General features: G+C 44.3%; 1 protein-coding gene across 1 annotated transcript in view; it reads right to left on the reverse strand.

Moving 5' to 3' along the window:
* LOC116954700 (integrin alpha-9-like) overlaps nucleotides 1–17,047 on the reverse strand; it is a 113,443-nt gene extending 96,396 nt beyond the window's left edge. The window contains exons 1-3 of the mRNA XM_076052451.1: nucleotides 15,971–17,047; nucleotides 13,823–13,947; nucleotides 9,994–10,100 (exon numbers count right to left, since the gene is read on the reverse strand). Coding sequence (XP_075908566.1) covers nucleotides 9,994–10,100; nucleotides 13,823–13,947; nucleotides 15,971–16,347 — 609 coding nt within the window. The 5' untranslated portion in view covers nucleotides 16,348–17,047. The remainder of the gene's footprint in view (nucleotides 1–9,993; nucleotides 10,101–13,822; nucleotides 13,948–15,970) is intronic.
* Between the last annotated feature and the right edge of the window lie 3,118 nt (nucleotides 17,048–20,165).

Here is a 20,165-nt window from a genome sequence, read left to right on the forward strand (position 1 = left end):
AATTTACACTATACAGTACACACTAATATACACTACACACTACATACTAATATACACTATACACCACACACTAATATACACTACACACTAATATACACTATACACTACACACTAATGTACACTATTCACTAATATACACTACACACTAATAAACACTATACACTACACGCCAATATACACTATACACTACACACTAATATACACTACACACTACACACTAATATACACTATACACTAATATACACTACACACTAATATACACTATACACACTAATATACACTACACACTAATATACACTATATTCTACACACTAATATACACTACACACTAATATACACTATACACTACACACTAATATACACTATACACTACACACTAATATACACTATACACAAATATACACTACACACTAATATACACTATACACTCATATACACTACACACTAATATACACTACACACCAATATACACTATACACTACACACTAATATACACTACACCCTAATATACACTATACACTACACACTAATATACACTACACACTAATGTACACTATACACTAATATACACTACACACTAATATACACTATGCACTACACACTAATATACAATATACACTATACACTAATATATACTACACACTAATATACACAATAAACTACACACTAATATACAATATACACTACACACTAATATACTATACACTACACACTAATATATCATATACACTATACAATAATATACACTACACCCTAATATACACAATACACTACACACTAATATACACTATACACTACACACAAATATACACTATACACTATACACACTAATATACACTATACACTACACACTAATATACACTATACAGTACACACTACACACTAATATACACTATACACTACACACTAATATACACTTCACACTAATATACACTATACACACTAATATACACTATACACTACACACTAATATACACTACACACTACACACTAATATCCACTATACACCACACACTAATATACACTACACACTAATATACACTATACACTAATGTACACTATACACTAACATACACTACACACTAATAAACATTATACACTACACACCAATATACACTACACACTAACATACACTACACACTAATATACACTACACACTAATATACATTATACACTAATATACACTATACACTAATATACACTATACACTACACACTAATAAACACTATATACACTAATATACACTATACACCACACACTAATATACACTATACACTACACACTAATATACACTGCACACTACACACCAATATACACTATACACTTCACACTAATATACACTATACACACTAATATACACTATACACTACACACTAATATACACTATACACTACACACTAATATACACTATACACTATACACACTAATATACACTATACACTACACACTAATTTACACTACACACAAATATACACTATACACTATACACACTAATGTATACTATACACTACACACTAATATACACTATACAGTACACACTACACACTAATATACACTATACACTACACACTAATATACACTATACACACTAATATACACTATACACTACACACTAATATACACTACACACTACACACTAATATCCACTATACACCACACACTAATATACACTACACACTAATATACACTATACACTACACACTAATGTACACTATACACTAATATACACTACACACTAATAAACACTAGACACTACACGCCAATATACACTATACACTACACACTAATATACACTACACACTACACACTAATATACACTATACACTAATATACACTATACACTACACACTAATATACACTATACACACTAATATACACTACACACTAATATACACTATATACTACACACTAATATACACTACACACTAATATACACTTTACACTACACACTAATATACACTATACACTACACACTAATATACACTATACACTAATATACACTACACAGTAATATACACTATACACTCATATACACTACACACTAATATACACTATACACTACACACCAATATACACTATACACTACACACTAATATACACTACACACTAATATACACTATACACTACACACTAATATACACTACACACTAATATACATTATACGCTACACACTAATATACACTACACCCTAATATACACTATACACTACAGACTAATATACACTACACACTAATGTACACTATACACTAATATACACTACACACTAATATACACTATACCCTACACACTAATATACAATATACACTATACACTAATATACACTACACACTAATATACACAATACACTACACACTAATATACAATATACACTACACACTAATATACTATACACTACACACTAATATACAATATACACTATACAATAATATACACTACACACTAATATACACAATACACTACACACTAATATACACTATACACTACACACAAATATACACTATACACACTAATATACACTATACACTACACACTAATATACACTATACACTACACACTACACACTAATATACACTATACACTACACACTAATATACACTATACACTACACACTAATATACACTATACACTACACACTAATATACACTATACACTAATATACATTATACACTAATATACACTATACACTACACACTAATACACACTATACATACTAATATACACTATACACCACACACTAATATACACTATACACTACACACTAATATACACTACACACTACACACCAATATACACTATACACTACACACTAATATACACTACACACTAATATACACGATACACTAATATACACTTCACACTAATATACACTATACACACTAATATACACTATACACTACACACTAATATACACTATACACTACACACTAATTTACACTATACAGTTCACACTAATATACACTACACACTACACACTAATATACACTATACACTACACACTAATATACACTACACACTAATATACACTATACACTAATATACACTTCACACTAATATACACTATACACACTAATATACACTACACACTACACACTAATATCCACTATACACCACACACTAATATACACTACACACTAATATACACTATACATTACACACTAATGTACAATATACACTAATATACACTACACACTAATAAACCCTATACACTACACGACAATATACACTACACACTAATATACACTACACACTAATATACACTATATACTACACACTAATATACACTACACACTACACACTAATATACACTATACACTACACACTAATATACACTATACACTAGACACTAATATACACTACACACTAATATGCATTATACGCTACACACTAATATACACTACACCCTAATATGCACTATACACTACACACTAATATACACTACACACTAATATACACTATACACTAATATACACTACACACTAATATACACAATACACTACACACTAATATACAAAACACACTACACACTAATATATACTATACACTACACACTAATATACAATATACACTATACAATAATATACACTACACACTAATATACACAATACACTACGCACTAATATACACTATACACTACACACTAATATACACTATACATACTAATATACACTATACACTACACACTAATTTACACTATACAGTACACACTAATATACACTACACACTACATACTAATATACACTATACACCACACACTAATATACACTACACACTAATATACACTATACACTACACACTAATGTACACTATTCACTAATATACACTACACACTAATAAACACTATACACTACACGCCAATATACACTATACACTACACACTAATATACACTACACACTAATATACACTATACACTAATATACACTACACACTAATATACACTATACACACTAATATACACTACACACTAATATACACTATATTCTACACACTAATATACACTACACACTAATATACACTATACACTACACACTAATATACACTATACACTACACACTAATATACACTATACACAAATATACACTACACACTAATATACACTATACACTCATATACACTACACACTAATATACACTACACACCAATATACACTATACACTACACACTAATATACACTACACCCTAATATACACTATACACTACACACTAATATACACTACACACTAATGTACACTATACACTAATATACACTACACACTAATATACACTATGCACTACACACTAATATACAATATACACTATACACTAATATATACTACACACTAATATACACAATACACTACACACTAATATACAATATACACTACACACTAATATACTATACACTACACACTAATATATCATATACACTATACAATAATATACACTACACCCTAATATACACAATACACTACACACTAATATACACTATACACTACACACAAATATACACTATACACTATACACACTAATATACACTATACACTACACACTAATATACACTATACAGTACACACTACACACTAATATACACTATACACTACACACTAATATACACTTCACACTAATATACACTATACACACTAATATACACTATACACTACACACTAATATACACTACACACTACACACTAATATCCACTATACACCACACACTAATATACACTACACACTAATATACACTATACACTAATGTACACTATACACTAACATACACTACACACTAATAAACATTATACACTACACACCAATATACACTACACACTAACATACACTACACACTAATATACACTACACACTAATATACATTATACACTAATATACACTATACACTAATATACACTATACACTACACACTAATAAACACTATACACACTAATATACACTATACACCACACACTAATATACACTATACACTACACACTAATATACACTGCACACTACACACCAATATACACTATACACTTCACACTAATATACACTATACACACTAATATACACTATACACTACACACTAATATACACTATACACTACACACTAATATACACTATACACTATACACACTAATATACACTATACACTACACACTAATTTACACTACACACAAATATACACTATACACTATACACACTAATGTATACTATACACTACACACTAATATACACTATACAGTACACACTATAACACTAATATACACTATACACTACACACTAATATACACTATACACACTAATATACACTATACACTACACACTAATATACACTACACACTACACACTAATATCCACTATACACCACACACTAATATACACTACACACTAATATACACTATACACTACACACTAATGTACACTATACACTAATATACACTACACACTAATAAACACTAGACACTACACGCCAATATACACTATACACTACACACTAATATACACTACACACTACACACTAATATACACTATACACTAATATACACTATACACTACACACTAATATACACTATACACACTAATATACACTACACACTAATATACACTATATACTACACACTAATATACACTACACACTAATATACACTTTACACTACACACTAATATACACTATACACTACACACTAATATACACTATACACTAATATACACTACACAGTAATATACACTATACACTCATATACACTACACACTAATATACACTATACACTACACACCAATATACACTATACACTACACACTAATATACACTACACACTAATATACACTATACACTACACACTAATATACACTACACACTAATATACATTATACGCTACACACTAATATACACTACACCCTAATATACACTATACACTACAGACTAATATACACTACACACTAATGTACACTATACACTAATATACACTACACACTAATATACACTATACCCTACACACTAATATACAATATACACTATACACTAATATACACTACACACTAATATACACAATACACTACACACTAATATACAATATACACTACACACTAATATACTATACACTACACACTAATATACAATATACACTATACAATAATATACACTACACACTAATATACACAATACACTACACACTAATATACACTATACACTACACACAAATATACACTATACACACTAATATACACTATACACTACACACTAATATACACTATACAGTACACACTACACACTAATATACACTATACACTACACACTAATATACACTTCACACTAATATACACTATACACACTAATATACACTATACACTACACACTAATATACACTACACACTACACACTAATATCCACTATACACCACACACTAATATACACTACACACTAATATACACTATACACTACACACTAATGTACACTATACACTAATATACACTACACACTAATAAACACGATACACTACACACCAATATACACTATACACTACACACTAATATACACTACACACTAATATACACTATACACTACACACCAATATACACTATACACTAACATACACTATACACTAATATACACTATACACTACACACTAATAAACACTATACACACTAATATACACTATACACCACACACTAATATACACTACACACTAATATACACTTTACACTACACACTAATATACACTATACACTACACACTAATATACACTATACACTAATATACACTACACAGTAATATACACTATACACTCGTATACACTACACACTAATATACACTATACACTACACACCAATATACACTATACACTAATATACACTACACACTAATATACACTATACACTACACACTAATATACACTATACACTACACACTAATATACACTACACACTAATATACATTATACGCTACACACTAATATACACTACACCCTAATATACACTATACACTACAGACTAATATACACTACACACTAATGTACACTATACACTAATATACACTACACACTAATATACACTATACCCTACACACTAATATACAATATACACTATACACTAATATACACTACACACTAATATACACAATACACTACACACTAATATACAATATACACTACACACTAATATACTATACACTACACACTAATATACAATATACACTATACAATAATATACACTACACACTAATATACACAATACACTACACACTAATATACACTATACACTACACACAAATATACACTATACACACTAATATACACTATACACTACACACTAATATACACTATACAGTACACACTACACACTAATATACACTATACACTACACACTAATATACACTTCACACTAATATACACTATACACACTAATATACACTATACACTACACACTAATATACACTACACACTACACACTAATATCCACTATACACCACACACTAATATACACTACACACTAATATACACTATACACTACACACTAATGTACACTATACACTAATATACACTACACACTAATAAACACGATACACTACACACCAATATACACTATACACTACACACTAATATACACTACACACTAATATACACTATACACTACACACTAATATACACTATACACTAACATACACTATACACTAATATACACTATACACTGCACACTAATAAACACTATACACACTAATATACACTATACACCACACACTAATATACACTATACGCTACACACTAATATACACTACACACTACACACCAATATACACTATGCACTAATATACACTACACACTAATATACACGATACACTAATATACACTTCACACTAATATACACTATACACACTAATATACACTATACACTACACATTAATATACACTATACACTACACACTAATATACACTACACACTAATGTACACTACACACACTAATATACACTATACACACTAATATACACTATACACTACACACTAATATACACTACACACTAATATATACGTGACAAACCTTCCTGGCTGTGTCGGGTGGTGGAGGGTTACGACACATTCATACTTACGCGATCTAACCCAAACCCCTTTTATTATAGCTCAGGCCCACTGAGCTATATAAGTTAACTTTTTTCAGAAGCGACCTGTCCACACAAACGTTGGCAGCTCAACGAAGTGGACATTTATAGCGGCAGCCAAACTCTCGACCCGTGACGTCGATTCTCAATGTGGAGGGGGACAACCGGAGGGGCCGGAGAAAAATCCACGCGTCCACGGGGACAGAGAGAGAGAGACACGCAAACTCCAAATATACAGCAGCAGGCGTCAGGGTGGGGATCGAACTCACGACTTCCTGTATTCCAGGTGAGGTTTTTTAACATCTCCTAGCCACAGTGATGATGATGAGAGAGAGACACCCCAACTCCAAATATACAGCAGCAGGCGTCAGGGTGGGGATCGAACTCACGACTTCCTGTATACCAGGTGAGGTAGTTAACATCTCCTAGCCACCGTGATGATGATGATGAGAGAGAGAGACACGCAAACTCCAAATATACAGCAGCAGGCGTCAGGGTGGGGATCGAACCCACGACTTCCTGTATACCAGGTGAGGTAGTTAACATCTCCTAGCCACCGTGATGATTATGAGAGAGAGACACCCCAACTCCAAATATACAGCAGCAGGCGTCAGGGTGGGGATCGAACTCACGACTTCCTGTATATCAGGTGAGGTAGTTAACATCTCCTATCCACCGTGATGATGATGATGAGAGAGAGACACGCAAACTCCAAATATACAGCAGTAGGCGTCAGGGTCGGGAACGAACCCACGCCCTCCTGTAGACCAGGCGAGGTAGTTAACATCTCCTAGCCACCGTGATGATGATGAGAGAGAGACACCCCAACTCCAAATATACAGCAGGCGTCAGGGTCGGGATCGAACCCACGACCACCTGTATATCAGGCGAGGTAGTTAACATCTCCTAGCCACCGTGATGATGATGATGAGAGAGAGAGACACCCCAACTCCAAATATACAGCAGCAGGCTGTCAGGGTGGGGATCGAACTCACGACTTCCTGTATACCAGGTGAGGTAGTTAACATCTCCTAGCCACCGTGATGATGATGAGAGAGAGAGAGAGAGACACCCCAACTCCAAATATACAGCAGCAGCAGCAGGCGTCAGAGTTGGGATCGAACTCACGACTTCCTGTATATCAGGCGAGGTAGTTAACATCTCCTAGCCACCGTGATGATGATGATGATGAGAGAGACGCAGACTCCAAATATACAGCAGCAGCAGGCGTCAGGGCCGGGATCGAACCCACGCCCTCCTGTATACCGGGCGTGGGTTGTTAACATCTGCTAGAACCCGGCGACCCGAATTTGATTCCCATTCACGGCAAACACCAGTGATGATTATTTGAACCGGTCCTGCGTCTCCCCTAGGTCTACTCCAGCTAAAATGAGTGCCTGGTGCGGTGTGTAAACATCGCCACTAGGGAGAAAGAGGCGGCCGGGCGTGGTGCTGGCCACCCACCCCCTCGTGTGCCGTGCCGGCCTTCATAGGTGCTCGCTAACAGCTCTTGCCCCAAAGGTCTGTTAAGGCTACACGGGGGATCTTTGTCTTGTTGTTGTTGTTTTGGGTGGGTGTGTTGGTATGTTGGATGAGACAGTGGGTGGGTTTGTGGATCAGTGGGCGAGTGAGTTGGTGGGTGAGTTAGTGGGTTGGTTAATGGGTTTGTGGATCAGTGGGTGGGTAAGTTGGTGGGTAAGTTGGTGGGTAAGTTGGTGGGTGAGTTAGTGGGTGGGTTGGTGGGTTTGTGGATCAGTGGGCGAGTGAGTTGGTAGGTGAGTTAGTGGGTTGGTTAATGGGTTTGTGGATCAGTGGGTGAGTGAGTTGGTGGGTGAGTTAGTGGGTGGGTTGGTGGGTGAGTTGGTTGGTTGGTGGGCGAGTTATAGACTGTGAGACAGACGGACAGACCGCTGTCCGACGTTTCCGTTTCATTACCAGGATTTTCCCATCGCTGCCCGGTTGTCGCTTGAGGCTCACGCCGAGCCACTGGTCTTCCAGGTCCGCTCGGCAGTATTTCCCACACGTCTGGTTTTGCTGAGTCACTGGAAGAAAAAAAAACATTCCAAACACGTGGGCGCACTAATGGCCTGGTCAGAGATAAAGCGGGTGCCAACGCACCTCCGATTAGCATGCTTGGCTATACGTACGGTGCGAAAGAAGTTCAACGTACATACACCGCACATCCCATTGTCACGGTTGGCTACGTACGGTGCAGAAGAAGTTCAACGTACATACACCGCACATCCCATTGTCACGGTTGGCTACGTACGGTGCAGAAGAAGTTCAACATACAACACATATTCGTTGGTCTAAGGCCCCTGGGGATGGATATCCTCTGCCCTCTCGATCTATGTTCGCTGCCGTCTCGTTATGAGTCTCGTTTGTTATTATAGTCACGATCGTAAACCACATGTCCATCCACCCCCCTGCTCCCCCCGCCATACAAATGTGGAACTGCCACCACAGGGATGTGGACAGGATATGGACAGTGCATGCAGCAAAAAGCCAATGTTTGACTCTACTTCAATGCTCCCACGTCTATCCCACCCCCCCCCCCCCACCGGCCATCCCACCCACTCGCCATCACCAAACCCGCACACTGACCAACGTGGGGAAGTATGGTCGAACAGCCCGCACGACCCGCATTGGCGAGTGGCGTGGGGAGGCCATCATAGTGTAGTGTATATTCGTTTTTTGTTTTCAGCTTCCCACGATGAGAATTTCGCGTGAGACGAAGGGAAAACGATTCCGACCGACAACAGCACGCCGCTCTGCGCTTAATTCATCCGCCTACTTGCTGTACTGCCCCCTTTCTCTCCTACCCGTCCGGAAGGTCACCGCCTCATTGCCCTGGAAGCGGCTGTCCGGTGGTCCATCTGTGCGTGATCCACCAACCCCCACCTCCGACTGGCTGGTTCATAACGGCCGGCTCCCATAATCTCTCCGAGCATCGAGACATTCCTTTAGCCCCTTTGCCGGGATTCTAACCCTCCCCGGGGAGGTCTGGGAAAGGGCTTGTTTAGGGTGTGGCACGGCCTGCCATCGTCACACATCACTCTGTCCACCCCTACCCCCGTGTCTATCTATTTAATCTCCCCCCATCTATCTCTGTGATCTCCCCCCCCAGCCCCCATGTATCTGTCCTTGACATATCTCTCTCTCTCTCTGTGAGCATCTTTTTCCGTGAGTGTCTGCGTCTGTAACTCATCACGCTGTCAACCTGAACTTGCAGCTAGGGTGAGGGTTAGAGCTCTCATGGGGTTAAGATTAGAGTTATGGGGTTATGCTGAGGGCTATAGGTTTAGGGTTATGTGTTTAGGGTTATGGGGTTAGTACTATGGAGTTTGGGTTATGGGGTTAGTGCTATGGAGTTTGGGTTATGGGGTTAGGGCTATGGGGTTAGGGTTATGGGGTTAGAGCTATGGTGTTAGGGTTATCGGATTAGGGCTATGGGGTTAGGGTTATGTGTTTAGGGTTATGGGGTTAGAGTTATGGTGTTAGGGTTATGGGGTTAGTGCTATGGAGTTTGGGTTATGGGGTTAGTGCTATGGGGTTAGGGTTATGGGGTTAGAGCTATTGTGTTAGGGTTATCGGATTAGGGCTATGGGGTTAGGGTTGTGGGGTTAGGGTTATGTGGTTAGGGTTATCGGGTTAGGGCTATGGGGTTAGGGCTATGGGGTTAAGATCAGGACTAAAGACTCAAACTTCGGGCTATGGGGTTAGGGGTTGGTGTTATGGGTTTAGGGCTAGATCTATGGGGTTAGGGTTGTAGGGTTGGGGTTTGAGCTATGGGATTAATACTCGCGCTATGGGGTTAGGGCTATGGGGTTAGGGCTATGGGGTTAGGGCTAGGACTATGGGGTTAGGGCAATGGGTTTAGGGCAATGGGGTTAGGGCTATGGGGTTAGGGCTAGGACTATGGGGTTAGGGCTATGGGGTTAGGGCAATGGGGTTAGGGCTATGGGGTTAGGGCTATGGGGTTAGGGCTATGGGGTTAGGGCAATGGGGTTAGGGCAATGGGTTTAGGGCAATGGGGTTAGGGCTATGGGGTTAGGGCTATGGGGTTAAGGCTATGGGGTTAGGGCTATGGGGTTAGGGCTATGGGGTTAGGGCAATGGGGTTACGGCTATGGGGTTAGGGCAATAGGTTTAGGGCTATGGGGTTAGGGCTATGGGGTTAGGGCTATGGGGTTAGGGCTGTGGGATTAGGGCTATGGGGTTAGGGCTAGGACTATGGGGTTAGGGCTATGGGGTTATGGCAATAGGTTTAGGGCTATGGGGTTAGGGCTATGGGGTTAGGGCTATGAGATTAGGGCTATGGGGTTAGGGCTAGGACTATGGGGTTAGGGCTATGGGATTAGGGCTATGGGGTTAGGGCTAGGACTATGGGGTTAGGGCTATGGGGTTAGGGCTAGGACTATGGGGTTTGGGCTATGGGATTAATACTCGCGCTATGGGGTTAGGGCTGGGACTATGGGGTTAGGGCTATGGGGTTAGGGCTAGAACTATGGGGTTAGGGTAATGGGTTTAGGGCAACGGGGTTAGGGCTATGGGGTTAGGGCGATGGGGTTAGGGCTATGGGGTTAGGGCTATGGGTTTATGGCTATGGGTTTAGGGCTATAGGGTTAGGGCTATGGGGTTAGGGGTTAGTGTTATGGGTTTAGGGCTAGATCTATGGGGTTAGGGTTGTAGGGTTGGGGTTTGGGCTATGGGATTAATACTCGGGCTATGGGGTTAGGGCTAGGACTATGGGGTTAGGGCAATGGGGTTAGGGCTATGGGGTTAGGGCTATGGGGTTAAGGCTATGGGGTTAGGGCTATGGGTTTAGGGCAATGGGGTTAGGGCTATGGGGTTAGGGCTAGGACTATGGGTTTAGGGCTATAGGGTTAGGGCTATGGGGTTAGGGCTATGGGGTTAGGGCTATAAGGTTAGGGCTATGGGGTTAGGGCTATGGGGTTAGGGCTATGGGGTTAGGGCTATGGGGTTAGGGCTATGGGGTTAGGGCTATGGGGTTAGGGCTCTGGGGTTAGGGCTATGGGGTTAGGGCTATGGGGTTAGGGTTAGGACTATGGGTTTAGGGCTATGGGTTTAGGGCAATGGGGTTAGGGCTATGGGGTTAGGGCTATGGGGTTAGGGCTATGGGGTTAGGGCTATGGGGTTAGGGCTATGGGGTTAGGGCTATGGGGTTAGGGCTAGGACTATGGGTTTAGGGCTATAGGGTTAGGGCTATGGGGTTAGGGCTATGGGGTTAAGGCTATGGGGTTAGGGCTATGGGTTTAGGGCAATGGGGTTAGGGCTATGGGGTTAGGGCTAGGACTATGGGTTTAGGGCTATAGGGTTAGGGCTATGGGGTTAGGGCTATGGGGTTAGGGCTATAAGGTTAGGGCTATGGGGTTAGGGCTATGGGGTTAGGGCTATGGGGTTAGGGCTATGGGGTTAGGGCTATGGGGTTAGGGCTATGGGGTTAGGGCTCTGGGGTTAGGGCTATGGGGTTAGGGCTATGGGGTTAGGGTTAGGACTATGGGTTTAGGGCTATGGGTTTAGGGCAATGGGGTTAGGGCTATGGGGTTAGGGCTATGGGGTTAGGGCTATGGGGTTAGGGCTATGGGGTTAGGGCTAGGACTATGGGTTTAGGGCTATAGGGTTAGGGCTATGGGGTTAGGGCTATGGGGTTAGGGCTATGGTGTTAGGGCTATGGGGTTAGGGCTCTGGGGCGATGCTTAAGGCACGGTGGTCAGGGTTGTGGGAGCCAGGACCCTACTCACTGTCCAAGGGGACCTCGCTGCACTCCCGCGTGGGGTTCCTGCGCACGGGGCAGCGGAAGAGAGACCCCGGCCTCTTCGTGTTGGGGTACAGAGGGGAGCGGGATTGGGGGGCCCCCACCAGCACCCTGGGGGGAGGGGGGGCACAGGCAGAGTGGGGGGGGGGCGTCACACTTGCACGTCACAGGTTGGATGGGGTGATGGTGATGGGGTGGTGATGATAGTATGGTGATGGTGGTAATGGTGTGGTGATGATGGTGTCGTGATGATGATGGTGTGATGATGATGGTGTGGTGAGGATGATGGTGTGGTGATGATGGTGTGGTGATGATGGTGTGGTGATGATTATGATGGTGTGGTCATGATGATGGTGTGGTGGTGATGATAATGATGATGGTGTCGTGATTATGGTGTGGTGATGATGATGGTGTGGCGATGATGATGGTGTGATGATAATGATGATGGTGTCGTGATTATGGTGTGGTGATGATGATGGTGTGGCGATAATGATGATGGTGTGATGATGATGGAGTGGTGATTATGGTGTTGTAATGATGGTGTTGTGATGATGATGGTGTGGTGATTATGGTGTTGTGATTATGGAGTTGTGATGATGGTGTGATGATGATGGTGTGGTGATTATGGTGTTGTGATGATAGTGTGGTGGTGATGATGGTGTGGTGATGATGGTGTGGTGATGATGGTGTGATGATGATTATGATGATGGTGTGGTGATTATGGTTTTGTGATTATGGTGTTGCGATGATGATGGTGTGGTGATGATGATGGTGTGATGTTGTACCAACCTCCTGCTCACCACCCTAGCCACACATTTTAGTCTCACTACTTCACCTCCTCATTACCTCCTCAACACCACCAGCAGCGGCATGGTCCCCACAACCACCATCACAACCTCGCCACGATCACCACGGTGACCTCCTCATCTCCAACACCTCCTCCTTAACACCACCACCACCACCAACATCGACAGCTCATACATCGTCTCATCATGACAACACTTCCCACCACCACTACCACCACCATCAACTCACTTTCACCTCATCACCGCCAAACATCACATCACCACCACCCCCTCCTCACCATCATAATCTCCTCGCCACGTTTCCATCCCAGCAACAAAAACAAAATACAAAGATCCCCCGTGTAGCCTTGACAGACTGTTGGGGCAAGTGCTGTTAGCGAGCAGCACCTACAAAGACAAAGATCCCCCGTGTAGCCTTCACAGACTGTTGGGGCAAGTGGTGTTAGCGAGCAGCACCTACAAAGACAAAGATCCCCCGTGTAGCCTTGACAGACTGTTGGGGCAAGTGCTGTTAGCGAGCAGCACCTACAAAGACAAAGATCCCCCGTGTAGCCTTGACAGACTGTAGGGGCAAGTGGTGTTAGCGAGCAGCATCTACAAAGACAAAGATCCCCCGTGTAGCCTGAACAGACTGTAGGGGCAAGTTCCGTTAGCGAGCAGCACCTATGAAAGCCGGCACGGCACACGAGGGGGTGGGTGGCCAGCACCACGCCCGGCCGTCTTTGTCTCCCCAGTGGCGATGTTTACTACACACCGCACCAGGTACTAATTTGAGGCTGAGTCGGTGTTGGTGGCCGTGAGCGGGAATCGAACTCGGCCCGCCGGGTTCGTAGAGTAACGCCCTAACCACTACACCACCGCTCCCCAGCACCACATCCACCATCACAACCACCTCATTACATTACCTCCTCACCACATCACCTCCTTGCCACCACCACCTCACCACATCACCTCCTTGCCACTACCACCACCTCACCACATCACCTCCTTGCCACCACCACCACCTCATCACATCACCTCCTTGCCACCACCACCTCATCACATCACCTCTTTGCCACCACCACCTCATCACATCACCTCCTTGCCACCACCACCTCATCACATCACCTCCTTGCCACCACCACCTCATCACATCACCTCCTTGCCACCACCACCTCATCACATCACCTCCTTGCCACCACCACCTCATCACATCACCTCCTTGCCACCACCACCTCATCACATCACCTCCTTGCCACCACCACCTCATCACATCACCTCCTTGCCACCACCACCTCACCACATCACCTCCTTGCCACCACCACCACCTCACCACATCACCTCCTCACCATCGCTCGTTCTGGTAGACGTGAGGCAGCACGGAGTATCCGAAGAACGAGGAGTTGGGACGGAAATATAGGAGGGCTCTGTCAGCGTCCAGGCTGTAGCCCGACACTCCCGGAGCCACCACCACCAAGACGATGACGACGACGACGAGGAGGAGGAGGGGGGAGGCCAGGCTGGACGAGGTTGACGACGATGCTGATGATGATGAGTGGGAGGAGGAAGAGGTAGTGTCGCGGTCACGACCGCTCGCGGCAATTCCTCTCTTCGTCCGTCTCTCGTCTTGCCTCGCGGAGAGCGACGATGCATGTAGAGACGTGGCCATCGTCTTCGTCATCCTCCACCTCGTCGTCCTCGTCGTGGTGGTGGTGGTGGTCACCATCAGAGACTCATCTGACGGTGAGCTCCAGACGGCTGTGGTGGCGGTGATGATTGATGGTGCGGGGGAATGATGAAGATGATGAGGTGCCGTGAGTAATCCTCAATGAATTATTAACGAGGTGGTTTAATGAGGAGTGAAGAGGACGCGGTGCTGATGATGATAACTATGACGGTAATGTTGCTCTATCGGATGATGATGATGATGATGTTGGCGATTCCGATGATGGTAAATCAACTTTAAAGAGGATGATGAGAACAATCAATGAAGGCGACTAATTCGGTGATGATAACGATGCTGATGCTGCTGCTGATACTGGATGATGATGGTGATGATGCTGCTGATGCTGCTGCTGCTGATACTGGATGATGATGATGATGATGCTGAAGATGATGTAGATCCCTGCTACTGCTGACGATGATGATGACGGTACTGATGATGATGGTACTGACGATGATAATGATGTTACTGCTGACGATGATGATGATGTTACGGCTGATGATGATGATGATGCTGATGTCCTAATAATCTGACCGAAACTAATCTAACGTGCACGCCGGCGTGACTGTCCGCCTCGAATCTGACTGTAGCTGAGCCTCTTTACACAAAGGCAGGAAAAAGTTGGGAGTGCGTTGGAGGGAGACTTTTTTTTTGAGAGTTTCCTCGCCACAGTGCGGAGAGAATTTTTTTTCTTTCTCAGAGTGAAATTCTGCGGGAAGCGGAAAAGGCGTCACGTGTTCAGTCGGAGACGTTTTAACACACACACACACAGTTACATACCACGAAACCACAAAGACCCCCCGTGTAGCCTTCACAGACTGTAGGGGCAAGTGCCGTTAGCGAGCAGCACCTACGAAGGCCGGAACGGCACACGAGGGGGTGGGTGGCCAGCACCACGCCCGGCCGTCTTTGTCTCCCCAGTGGCGATGTTTATACAGCACACCAGGTACTCATTTGAGGCTGAGTCGACCTAGGGGAGGCCCAGGACCGGTTCTAACAATCTCTGACCGCTACTACACTACCGCTCCACACAGACGACACACGAACACAGTTACATACCACGAAGCAACAGACAAAGACCCCCCGTGTAGCCTTCAACATACTGGTGGGGCAAGTGCCGTTAGCGAGCAGCAGCAGCAGCAATAATGAAGGCCGGCACGGCACACTAAGGGGGTGGGCGGCCAGCACCGCGCCCGACCGCCTTTGTCTCCCTCGTAGGCGATGCGTACACACCGCGCCAAGTATTCGTTCGAGGCTGAGTCGACCTAGTGGAGGCCCAGGGCCGCTTCTGATATCCGCCACCCGGTGCTGTTGGCCACGAGCGGGAATCGAACTCGGAACGACAGACGCACGTGGCAAATGGAACCCCTCCTCCCCGTGTTTTCTCAGCGGAGAGGACATCCTGTCTCCCTGTCTCCCTCTGTCTCCCCCGTGTCCCCCGTGTCCCACCTTTGCCTCCCTTCCCCTCTGTCTGCCCCCCCCCCACCTCTCTCTCTCGCTATATCATCGCCTGTTTCCCTGTCCCATCTCCACCACTCCCTCCTTATCACTTGAAGATGTTTCTTGTTTTTGTTTTGTTGCACCTGAGTCAAGAGCCGCGGTTCTACCTCCCAATAAATGAAGCTGAAATAATCTCTCCTTCCTCGCCTCCACCCCTCCCTGTCTCCATCCCCGATTCCCGAAACTAAACTACTTTATTGTAGCTGGTAAGGTCCCACCGGAGCTTTTTTTATACAGTTGTTATTCTTTTCAGAAGCGACCTGGCCACAATTGATGGCTCAACGAAGTGGCGGATCGTGTTGAAATGTCGAGCAACCGAAGCTTCTAGACCAGTGGTTATGCTTCTTCTTCGTCTTAACCTGGGGGGGTGCACGCTGCAACTCCCTGGGAGTGCGAGATGCCCTTTTTGGGGGGTGCGAGACGAGGCCAGATTGTTCTAGGAGGTAAATTATGGAAGACACAGTTGCTTCATCAGACCCTATGTATTTATGAACATTGCAATTTTTTTTTTGTTTTAAGATCGAGTACCAAACGGGTGCAAAGCTGCAGCAATGGTGAAGAACCTCCTGCTCCAGACTGTCTCCACCCCTGTCCCTCTATTCATGACCCCCCAGTCCTGTCCCGGTGTCTCCCTGTCTCCATCACACCCTCCCCGTCACCCGTCCACCCACGCTCTAGAGCCCCGTCTCTCCCTCCCCGTCTCTCCCACTCCACGTTGCCGTGTGTCGCCAGCGAACCTTTACTCGAGAGGTCACGATTACGTCTCGCCGGTGACCTGTCGAGTCACCAAAATGACCAAAGAAACAGAATTAAACGCAGCATTCGAAGCAACCAGAGCCGACGCAACTGTGTGATTTACGTGCCGTGAAGGTAGGGTCATTGCCCGAAACGTCGCCTGTTGTAGGCCATTCCTTTTTAAGGCCGCAAACAGTGTTCGTTTTTTTTGACAAACGTGCCGAGTTCGTCTTGTGTCACGTGATAATTCTCTGTCTCCCTGTTCCCTCCGTCCGTCCCCCGTCCCACCCGACCCAGCCCCGTCTCCGTTGTCTCCGTTGTCTCCGTGTCTTCCCCGGCGTGGGACGGGAGAGACACGGAGAGACACGGGAGCTATTTGTCCCCGCAGTCTCCGGGGAGAGCCGCGGTGGGTGGAGTTTCACATGGAAGCGTTTAGCAGGAAATTCGTGTGGGCAGCCGCGTGTGTGCCGCGTGTTCATACACTCGTGTGTGTGTGCGTGTGCGCGTGTGCGCGTGTGTGTGTGTGCGCGTGTAGGCGGGAGCGGTAGTGTAGTGATCAGCGCTACGCTGCTCAATGAACCCAGCGACCCGGGTTCGATTCCCGCTCACGGCCAACACCGGTGACGATTATCTGTACCGGTCCTGGGCCTCCCCTAGGTCGACTCAGCCTCAAAACGAGTACCTCGCGCGGTGTTGTAAACATCGCCACTGGGGGAGACAAAGGCGGTCGGGCGTGGTGCTGGCCACCCACCCCCTCGTGTGCCGTGCCGGCCTTCATAGGTGCTGCTCGCTAACGGCACTTGCCCCTACAGTCTGTGAAGGCTACACGGGGGATCTTTGTGTGCAGTGTCATTGTTCGCGCCCTGTGTTGCAGGCCACCCCCGCCCCGTCCGTGCGCGGTGCCGCCCTTAATAGGCGCTCGCTAACTGCACGCGTGTCCAAACTTTGGCGTGCTTCCTGCCTTCACCGACCCAGCGTGGCGAAATATGGTCAACGAACTCCCGCGATGATGCGTCAACATTCCTGGGCCCCGCCGCCCATATGCAGCCTTGATGTGCAATTCGCGACTGCCCACACGGACCCAGGCCACGTGTAGTCCCAACTGGGAACCAACGTGAGGACGCAGATGGCGTGAGAGGTGAGAGATGGGGAGGAGGAGGGGGGGTAGAGAGAAGTGCGATGGGAGATGGAGAGGGGGTTGAGAGAGGGGAGGGGAGAGAGGAGAGAGAGAGAGGAGGAGGGAATGAGATGGGGAGAGAGATGAGGGATGGAGAGCAGAGGGGGTAGAGAGAGGTGGAGGGAATGAGATGGGGAGAGAGATGAGGGATGGAGAGCAGAGGGGGTAGAGAGAGATGGAGGGAATGAGATGGGGAGAGAGATGAGGGATGGAGAGCAGAGGGGGTAGAGAGAGATGGAGGGAATGAGATGGGGAGACGATGAGGGATGGAGAGCAGAGGGGGTAGAGAAAGATGGAGGGAATGAGATGGGGAGAGAGATGAGGGATGGAGAGCAGAGGGGGTAGAGAGAGATGGAGGGAATGGGATGGGGAGAGGGATGAGGGATGGGGAGCAGAGGGGGTAGAGAGA

This window comes from Petromyzon marinus, chromosome 56 (genome assembly GCF_048934315.1).
Source record: "Petromyzon marinus isolate PM22_M1 ecotype Great Lakes invasive population chromosome 56, UKy_Petmar_22M1.pri1.0, whole genome shotgun sequence".
NCBI classification, from domain to species: Eukaryota; Metazoa; Chordata; class Hyperoartia; order Petromyzontiformes; family Petromyzontidae; genus Petromyzon; species Petromyzon marinus.